The sequence below is a fragment of the Quercus robur genome, chromosome 2 (genome assembly GCF_932294415.1).
Source record: "Quercus robur chromosome 2, dhQueRobu3.1, whole genome shotgun sequence".
NCBI classification, from domain to species: domain Eukaryota; kingdom Viridiplantae; phylum Streptophyta; class Magnoliopsida; order Fagales; family Fagaceae; genus Quercus; species Quercus robur.
Genome location: NC_065535.1, coordinates 64,041,349 through 64,052,449, shown reverse-complemented (window position 1 = coordinate 64,052,449; position 11,101 = coordinate 64,041,349). Strand labels below are relative to the sequence as shown.

At 34.0% G+C, this 11,101-nt stretch overlaps 1 protein-coding gene across 1 annotated transcript; it reads right to left on the bottom strand.

The window, feature by feature from the left end:
* Positions 1-4,164: 4,164 nt before the first annotated feature.
* LOC126714452 (F-box protein At5g39250) lies at positions 4,165-7,027 on the bottom strand. The gene is made up of 2 exons (XM_050414607.1): positions 6,795-7,027; positions 4,165-5,335 (listed from the first exon to the last, which is right to left on the bottom strand). The coding sequence occupies exon 2, from the start codon at positions 5,266-5,268 to the stop codon at positions 4,510-4,512; it is 759 nt and encodes a 252-aa protein (XP_050270564.1). The 5' UTR covers positions 5,269-5,335; positions 6,795-7,027; the 3' UTR covers positions 4,165-4,509.
* Positions 7,028-11,101: the final 4,074 nt, after the last annotated feature.

The window sequence follows — 11,101 nt, the reverse complement described above, 5'->3', positions numbered from 1 at the left end:
AGAAACCAATCTCTACCGCTAAGAGTCTCTCGTTTTCAATTCAGTTATGCAATCTTCTCAAAAAAAAATTTCAGTTATTGCGAAAGTATAAAGCTACAGATGTTGTGTGGCCTGAAATTTTATCAAGAGTTTTGTAAGATGGTGACATTATCTAGTCTCTTTATTAGGGAAACTAGGGTTCAATTTCCCTACCCTGCTATATAACAATGAATTATTAAAAAAAATGGAAATTGGAGGTCAATTTTTAGTGGCAAGGAGTGTGCACGGTTCGGTCAGTGGGGTTTTTTCCTAAATTTATCACTGAACCAATTGGGATTGGTTTTCTCATAACTGAAACCGATGCATACTGCCTAGGGTTGGTTTTCTGACTTATGGTGGTACGGTTTTTTGCGGTCAGTTTAATCGGTTTGGTCAGTTTGAAATATTGAAAAAAAAATTATAAAAAAAAAAAAAAAAAAAAAACCATTGGGCTTTCAAACCCAATATCTATACATCAACTTGTTTCAAAATTTCAAGTAAATACAACAGAGAGGCAAAACCTAAACAACTAAAAGCAAAATGTAATGCAAATAAAATTGATATTGATTTCCATGTAAATAAGTAAATAAAATAAAAACAGGAAATGCTTTACAATGAATTTATACTGCAACAAATAAACATAAATTATACTACTACAAATAAATTCTTTGACAAAAAAATGCTTTGGAAATAAATTTATACTAACACAGTAGCTCTACTGAGTAAGTAGCTCAAAATCAGAAATCCCCAAGTCAAAAAACATAAAAAATAAAAATACAAAGATGTTGAAAATATACTAGGCAATATTTGGAATTTATTGAAACTTATTGGCAGTGTTGCGGCGGACTAGCAAGGGAGTGAGAGCTGAGCAGCTTTGGTGCTATAGCTAGTAGCTTTGGTGCTATAGCAGGCAGCAGCTAGGGGGAGAGAGAGAGTTCTAAACAAAGAATCTGGGAAAGAACAATTTATACCGTGACTCAATTTTCAAACCTAAAATAAAACGACATCATTCTGAACAACAATGCTATTTCACTTATAGGGGCAAATTAGTAATTTAAATATATGAAAATATACATATATATATATATATAAAATATCGGTTCGGTGAAGAATATATCGGTTTTCAAATTTCAGTTTGAACTACATCACCACACCAGCATTAGAAAAACCCATGACCTCCGTTCAACGGCCTCAACTCCTGCGATCTGCCCTAGGCGCAATGCGGTTTCTCAACTCCGATCGGCTGCAACGATTAATCGGCTCCGTTGCACACCCCTAGTAGCAACTAACAATAACAACAATAACCAAAAATAGTTCTCTAAATAAAAATAGAAACCAAACTAATTTCATTAATTCATGTATATCAACAATTTTGTTGTATATATGTTAGGTTCAAGTTACCCCTAATATAACTCTCAATAATATTTACATTACTCTTTTTTCTTTTTATTAGAAGCAAATTTTAGCAAGTCTACTATTGGGTCACTCTTTTTTTTTGTGGGGGCAAAACTTAGATACTTTACTTTAGGTAGTGTCTATTTAACAGAGCAAACGACGTTAACATTATATCTTTTTCCCCCCTTGTTAAAACTTATGGCCTGTTTGGAAGTTTTGAGAGGGAGGAGAGTAGAGGGGAATGGTTATCCACCACCTTGTTTGAATGTTTTTAAAATTAGTAAGAGAGAAGGGAGTAATTAGTCTTTCCTCTTATTTGGATGTTTTAAAAATTAGGATGGAAATGAGAGGAAATGATTTAAATAGACAAATCTATCCCTATTTAAAAATGGATTTGCAACATTGGTCTATGATTAATTTATTAGATTAAATAATTATGACTATAGCATACAAAATTTTTTTTTGAAAATTTTTTTTTCTAATGTGAATTAAATAATCAACATTGGTCTATAATTAAATATTTTTTTTGCCTTTTTATTATACTAAAAAAAACCATCCTTAATTGATAATAATTAAAATAAGAAAAAATGTTTGGATGTTGAGGAAAAAAAAAAAAGACAATATAAATATCAAATGCTTTTTTTTTAATTAAAAAAAAAAAGATTGAGAGTAAGATCAGATTTTATTTTCCTAAGCTTTCTGAGACGTATCTATTTTTTCTTCTTCAGATTTTTGTAATTTTTACGCTAATTTTGGCACTCACAAACAATGCTAGAATAACTAGATTCATTGTTCTATGGATTGTCTCATATTTTCCTTTCACGAAGTTTTCTCGGCTACCAAACAGTTTCAACCAATTCGTTTTTACTTCTGCAATCAACTACTGTGATTTCTTCTTTCTCTTTAGGGCACAGGTAGAAAAACTCTCTGTAGTGGAGTTGGAAAGGTGGGCAATGATAAGTTGGGCAATATGGAACGCAAGGAATAAGTATTATTTTGAAAATATCCAAACCCATCCAAAAGAAATTTTAAGTGGGGCTCTCGGCTTCCTACAAGAGTACCAAATGTTTATGGCACCACAACTACACAGTTGAGCCATGGGTGTGGCTGCTTGGAGCTTAGGGTGGTTTGGGAACTCAATGTTTTAAGCTTGTATTAGACTTTCTTTCTTCCCCTGTTTTCGAACTACTTAAACAAGGCATATACAATGTAATTGTTTTGTTACATTAATGATGTTCTATCCTCTTACCTCAAAAAAAGAAGAAAAAAAGGAATAGTTAGATTCAGCGTTCTATATGGATTGTCTTATATTTTCCTTTCACACAGTTTTCTCAGTAGCCAAATGGTTTCTACCAATTCAGTTTTGTTTCTACAACTAACTTGCTTTGTTGTTTGTTTAGCTTGGTCGACTGACTAGATTGTTTATTTGTGTGAAGAAAATGGAGAGGGAGAAGTTGGAGAAGATGAAGCAAAAGTCTGAGAGAGTTGAGAGAAATTTAAGACTGATGAGGGAAATAACATGAATTTATTTTATATAATCGGTTTGTAATTTTGTTAATTTAGAAAGGGTAAATTGGGGAATTCATTTGGTCAATAATTTATCTACTCTACTCTCCCTTCAAATCTCTCTAATTTGGGGGAATTAAAAATGAGAGATTAGAGGTAGTTGAAACCCCTCCAAATCCCTCCCTCTCATTCCTTAAAAAATTTCTAAACAAGGTAATTGAATTACTCTCCCTCCCTTTACTCTACTCCCCCTCATTTTTTAAACATCCAAACAGAGCATTAATACTCATTCATCTTGTTCGGCTTCTCTCTTTGTACCACCCTTTTCTCACACTACTCTCATCCACCTATCAATATTGGGATTGGAAGACTTAAACAACAAGAACAATTCATCACACTCAATCTCAACCACCAAACCTCACACTCACCACCTCCTAATTTTCATTCACTACCAATTCTCCAACGCTACTCTTCTAGCCTCTCTCAAACCCTATCCACCCAACCCCAACCCCACTTAAAGTCCTCCTCACTTCCTCTCATTTCAAGCCTTGCTAGACCGCTTCAAGTCGCAATACACTACAAAAGAACCCAACACATTCACAATTACAGTCGTTGTCATCATTGGAGAGAGCCACAAGAGAAGGTATACCTGCATCGAGTATATGTTTTCCCTCTCTCACAATTGGTAGGTCCCACTTAGAAGTGGGAGCCACCAACTATGAGAGAGGGAAAACATATGCCCAATGCAGGGTACACCTGCTCGAGTTTGTCAGTGGGAGCCACCAACTATGAGAGAGGGAAAACATATGCCCAATGCAAGGTACGCCGGCTCAAGCCACAAACTCAAGAAGTAATGGTGGGCCTAGGGTTCTCTTTGATGGAGGCTAATTTAGGTAAGTGGGGTTTTTGGGTTTGGTGGAGGAGATTGAGATTGACATTTGGGTTAAGAGTTTTTGCAAAGGGTTTGGTTGTGCCGCCATTGTCGTGATCTTTGAGGTGGCGAGCTAATGGGCTTGTCATTAGGGGTTTTGTTTTTGATAATTTAGAATAATGTTAATGAATCTATGGGTAAAAGGTTTGAACAGGTTTCAACAGGAAAAAGAAGAAGAAAGATGATGAATTCACAGGTGGCTAATTTTTAAGAGTATCTAAAAAATAACACCTAAGATGCTATATCTAAGTTGTTTTTTTGTTTAATTTAAAATTATCCATAACAAATGAGTTTATTGAACAAACAGTAAAAAATATTATTAAGTAAAGATTTTATTACAATGTTTAACACTTGTCCATAATACAAATCCAATGTTATTGATCGATTACAAGTAAATGATAAATCTGGCCACAGAATTACAAATAATTGTTCATAATTATTAACGCAATAAAAATAAAAATTATGTACAGACTGTAAACATGCAGGTGAACAAAACAGATAGTTACCACTCAAGCCTTCGCTGGAGGTTAAAGAGTTCGAACATTTATCGTTGTGCCCTCCTCCACAGATTAAACAACCAATGAAGATGCAAACGTACATTACACATCCATTTCAGCTGGGTTCTTCTTACCTTCACTTGGCCAATAGAGTCCAACGCTTCACTTCCAATCAAGCATGTCTAATAACCATAGAACCTCATCCTTAGAATTTGCCGCATCACAGAAATCCATTTCAACCCCAAAAACATCTATAACACCGTCATTTCCATCGTCCATGAAAAGCAAAGAGATCCATGCCCGGATTCCTGAGATGAAAGGGTAATCAGGAGAAAAGTCTAAATAGTCAAATGCCAAGGCCCTATATGCTGTCCTATCTATATAATCAAACATGGATTTATTGATGATGCAAGCAACCCTATTGGAATCCTTGCGCCCCACAAGCACTGAAACACTGACAGTCTGGAATAGAGGCACGGTGAACCTTGGCTCAACAGGTAATGTCATCTTGTACTCAGGGCCCTCCAGGTGAAACCTAAGCATGTCACAAATTCCTGGAGGTGGGATCTTGATGCCAGCTTGTAAAACGGGGCCCGGGACTACTTCAGAAAATATTAATCTGCCTTCAGTCCAAATGTCAATAAAAAATTCCAAATCATCAAAGGACAGCCGTGGGGGAAGAAGAGTTCGACGATTCTGACGTTTATAAAAGGTCTGATATAGCTTATAGAAGGTTAAAGTTGGAGGGTTAGGCCGCTTGCAGATCGAAGGCCATCTCTTGGCACATACACATTTCCAAAAGTAATCGTCTCGGGCTATGTCTCTCCACTGCTTACTCACTGCCATACAAGAAGCAAGGTCCACACCATCCAATAAAGGAAAAACTGCCTTCAAAACTTCTTCATAATCCATTTTCAGCATACAAATATTCCCCTAAAACCATTCACAGCATTGAAGGGCCTAAAAGTGGTAGATAAAGATAAATCCCCTGTGAATAGAATGAGATGAAATTCAGATTAAGAAGCAATCATATAAATACAGATATTTTTTGAAGCACCATCATGACATATTAATATATAAAAAACCACAGCAGCATACAAAGTATTCATAAAAGAAATTAGAAGAAGCATCAAAGGTGGGGATAGATTCCCCGCCCAACCCCGCACAAATTTTCCCCACCCCGAAAAGATGATGAGACGGAGGCAGGCTCCCCCCATCCTGTCTTGCCCCACCATACCCCAAATGTGTGTGTGGGTGTGGGTGTGTATTTTGTTTTTGGATAAGTGCCAGTTAACTACAAGGAAGATATTTATAACCTAAAACAGCAGCCAAAGAACAAGGTGGGGAAGGGGCACCTTTGATTTGACCCTACCCCTCCCCATTGCCATCCCTTTGAAAGGAGCAAAAAACTAAGGATTCAAACTGCTCCAAGATTTAGACTGATTGTTTAACAATAAATAGTTATTAGTAACCAATGCTGCTAGTCATAGCCTAAAGAAAAGATATAATCAAGTTACAATAATCTAACCAAGTCTGAAGCTACTTATTCTTGTGTACCGCAATGCATTTTCTTCTATTCTGCCATCTAAGAATTTTTATTGCATAAGTTATACACCCAACTCGTGGATCTTGAACCTACAGCCTTACCCTCCATCCCATTATTGAAGGCGGAGTAAACCATTTGAACTAGAGCTCACAGGCTTTTGCCATCTCTAAATATAATCCATTAATGTAGTGCAACAGCCATATTCCTCAACCGTAAGCCCACCAATATACATAATTTGCTTGCATGCAAAATGCATATATACCAACTCACAAACATATAGCTACAGACAAGAGCCTAGATGTTTACATTTTAACATTCCAATCAATTTTTCTTAGCCTGTGTCATTGTTGTGCCCAAAATTAACACTTTTTAGGAAATCATAAACAATTCATTTAGATACCCACATGCTTTGCTTCAAGATCAAAAATAGCATGCTTAGTTTAAAATGGCAGTAATGGAACATCTTTAACCATCATGCTCCTAATTCAATCCATTGAAGAAAACTTATCCAAAAACAAAAAAAAAAAAACCCATAAAGAAGTAAGAACAAAAAAACAAATTACTTGATTTAGTAACCTATCGTGTAATAATAAAAAAATCATTGATTTTGATCACTACCACCATAACATAGAAATTCCTTATATCCAAATGAAGATCAAAATTGTTGACTTTTTATTTATTTATTATTTTTTGCAGAATTGGGTAGTTGGAACCTGCAGAATGTTGAAAAATCGATACTCATAAAGTATTATTCTAAAATATAAAATCAAATCTCACAATCAAATTCGATTCAATGAATTTCATGGTAACACTTACAAAACCCTAAATTTCTCAATTCATGACAAATCTAAAACCTAGAGAGAGAGAGAGAGAGAGAGAGAGAAAGAGAGAGAGACCAAACCTTAGATCGTCAACGACTGTGAGAGTTTCATCGAAAGCGAAGCGAGAAGAGAAAAAAAAAATAAAAAAGAGAGATTTGGGATCGCAAAGGAGATCTGAGTAGCTTAATTCTCGGTGGAATTGGCAAAAACCTAGAGCTGTTTGAAGAGAGAGATTTTCGCTTCGAAAATGGAGAAAGTCTAAGAACTAAGAAATGTTAAAAGCAATAAATAAAGCATACGGCTGGGGTTGAAGAGGATAGAAAAAGATAAGCCAGGAAAGATTATTAATTAATTTAATTAACCTTATTGGGCTGTGCCGCTGTGGGCTTTCTGAAGGTCCACCTTTTGTCTTTTTCTTTTACTTTGGAAAAGGACAAAGTAGCTGCAACCTGCAAATTGATTTGACCTTATCTTACTATTTTAGAGGAATTTTTTTATAACCCATTATGCGGCCATTTTTATTTTATTTTTTTAAAATAAACACACACATTATGTGAAAATTTATAAAAGCACTTACATGTATTATTTAAATACGTTGCATAAGTCACTGTATAGGTCATGTAACTAAAAATATATATAGTATGATGCATTTGGATAGCAATATTTGAATATGTAGATTTGAATTTGAGTGATTAAAATATAAATACTTTTTTTGGATAATTTAAAATGGTTGAGGAATTTGATTTGGCCAAAACCTACCAATGATTTTAAATCTTGAATGTAATATTTGAAGGCATATACATGTTACATACCAAAACATAATCAATGAATCTACAAGGGAAAAATCTTGTATGAGATGGGCTCATGAAACCCATGTCTCTCGTCTCAGTAAATACTTTCTCATTTACAAGGATGTAGGCACAATCATTCTAAATACCATGAGTAAACCTAAATAAATTACCAACAACCGCAGACATGCACACTTGACATATGGCCAAACCCATCAGATATTCATGTCCATGCTCCTGCTTCCATGATGGCTCTCAATGGGACAAACAACATTAGTCTCTATAAAGAATGAGATTTAGCGTTTGTCTAAAGTTAGGATTGGAGAGGAAACCCCACGCCATTCCTTACAGCATGGATCATGTTTAAAACCCTACATTGTACCTTACATCAAACTGAGATATAAGCCCATAAAACAATGTGTATCAAAGCCCAATATTGAATATGACTACACCAAATTTTTCGGCCCTCAAGTATATTAATTTTGTCACATCCAACCGGTTTTATGAAACCAAAAATCTAATTAATGGAAGCCTAATTCTAACATTGAAATCATTGGATTTGAAATAATATCTAACCGTGTGGAATTTTAGGCCTTTGTCATACTTTAATGGATTTTAAATTTTATAATTTCAAATTCTCCTATTTATAAAATGCATAAATTTTAAATTTTATTAATTTAGAATCAAGACATTTTAAATCCATTGATTTAAGATCTAAATTCAAGTATCCAAATACAATTGTAAATAATTTTATCAATCACAACGACGTAGTGATTTAGAGGAAAGCGATCTCTAATGTATGAATACAAGGGGAGAATAAATAGTGAAAATGGGTTCTACAAAAAAAGAAAAAAAAAAAGAAAAAGAAAAAAAAAGGAGAATGACAAGGTTTAGCTCCAAATTAGAGCTATCCCTTCCAAATAGAAATCTTTTGACATACTTTTTGTGTTCCACCTTATGCTCCACTAATTGTGGTATGCCATGTATTTTATTTGATTTGTTAGTCTATATCTCATATCAAATTTAAGTTTTTTCTTCTAATTAAATCCATGGTTTACATATGTTAATATGTAAAATGTGATGCTTTTCCAACATATTCTTAAGTATACATAATGATATGGATATGCTTAAAAACTTCTTTTTGTTTTTTTTTTGTTTTTTGTTTTTTTTTTTTTTTTGGAGAGAAAGTTAGAAAAATATCCATACCATAAGACATATTTTGATCTATGAGAAAGTTGACACGTTCTATAATTTCCTTTAATGGTTTATAGGATTTATAGGAAATACTTTCTAAATTTATTCATAAATGATAAAATAAATATTGAAGTTTAGTATACAATACATAACTAAAACTAACCCATCGAGTTGAAACAACTCAAATTTTTAACTGACCCGCCATTTTTGTAGTTTGGTGGATTGGTGGTGGTTTGGAATTTTTTCCAACCCACCAATGGCGGATTGGTTAAACCCCCCCCCCCCCCCCACCCCCCCAATCTGACTCACGCACATCCTTAACAATTAAATGTTACATTACTTTAGCCTTATGGGTAGATTGTAGAGAGTAGAATATTCCTCTAATTTAATACCACTTGAAGGCCATTTAATTTTTAAACATATTTCTAGTCTATTTAAAACTACATGAAGCCCATTTAAAATTATCTCCCATATGGAACTAGTAACTAGTTCAATCCCATTTAAAACTATTTCTAACTTTTTAAAAATTAAATCAAACTCTCTTATGTCTCTTTATCAGATCTTATCATTAACTTGAGTGTAAGCTAAAAATTGATTTTAAAAAAGACAAAAATCCAAAACTAACCTTTTAACTTTCAGCATTTTTCATTTCAGTCCTCTAACTTTCAGTTTTGTTATTTCAGTCCTTTAACTTTCAATTTTTGTCAATGTAGTATTCCGTTAAAACTCAGTTAGCTGCTGCCGTTAAGAGTGCTGAAACGACGCTGTTTTGGCTTCCTCTTTTTTTATAAATTTCAAAATTAAAAGAAAATAAGAAAAATCTGTAAAAAAAAAAAAGATTTAAAAAAAAAAAAAGGGGAACGACGTACGACGCTGTTCCCCTTCCCTTGAAATCAAAACAAATAACAGAGACGCACGGGAGCTTACTATAGCAAATTCCCAAAAACACGTAAGCGAGTGTTTCTTTGTTTTTGCTAGTTTGGGCTACTTTCCTCTCCATTCGTGTGCCCTTCTTTTTCTCTTACTATCAGATCTCTCTTTCTGTATTGTCTTAACTTTTATGACTTTCTCTAGTCTAGTCTAATCTCTCCTTTCTTTCTTTCTTTCTTTGCCCATTTCTCGCTCTCTGTGGTCCTCTATTACTGTGTGTTCTATTCTCTCTCTCTCTCTCTCTCTCTCTCTCTCTCTCTCTCTCTCTCTCTCTCTCTCTCTCTCTCTCTCTCTCTCTCTCTCTCTCTCTCTCTCTCAGAGTGTAGGCAGGGATATTTCTCTCTCTAAGGTTGTGAGTTTTTTTTTTTTTTTTAGCGTTTTCCTTCCATTTTGGTTTTTAAAGTTCCTTCCCCTATATGCATCTCTGTTATTTGTTTTGATTTCAGGGGAAAAGGAATGTTGTCGATCCCCTTAATTTTTTTTTTTTTACAGATTTTTCCTATTTTCTTTTAATTCTTAAATTTTTTTTTTTTTAAAAAAAAAAAAAAAAAGCCAAAACGGCATTGTTTCAACTCCTTTAACGGCAGCAGCTAACTAACGGAATACTATATTAACAAAAATTGAAAGTTAGAATACTGAAATGACAAAACTGAAAGTTAGAGGACTGAAATGAAAAAGACTGAAAGTTAGAGGGTCATTTTTGGATTTTTGCATTTAAAAAATTATCATTCCCCCCCCCCCCCAAAAAAAAGCTTTTTCAATAGATTTTCGTAATGAATAAATTTCCACAACTTTGATTAACAAATTTATTGCAACATAATAAATATGCACATCTTATTTTTTCTTCATAAAATAAAGCAATCAATAACGAGCATTTTGCATGTTTTACCAAGTAAGAGCCCATCGAACCCCCACCTTCCCTTGACATAAATCCATATACCTTGTGGACCAACACATCACTCAACTAACCACATGGCCCAATGAGCTTTTCTAATTGAGACATTGGTTTAATCGATCAGCTACATGAAGGGTTTGTTTGGGATTCGCTTATTTTACTGAAATTGAAAACTTTTTACTGAAAATACTATAGATAAAAGTAAATATTAGTTGAAATAATATAGTGTGTCCCATAAATAGTACCAAAAAGTGCTGTGAGACCCATGAGTAGTAGCAAAAATAAACTAAATGGTAAAATAAGTTGGCAAAAAATAAACTAGCCAAATTGACACGAAGTGTTCGTTTGGCTCCAAATTAAAAAGTCAACTTATTTTACTATTTAACTTATTTTTGCTACTATCCATGAGCCCCACTGCACTTTTTGGTACTATTCATGGGTCCTACTATACTATTTCAGCTAACTTTTACCTTTATCTATAGTATTTTCAATAAAAAGTTTTCAGTTTCAGCAAAATAAGCAGATCCCAAACAGACCCAAAATGAGAGCCTAAGACTTTGAGAGGTATTGTTACCAAGTG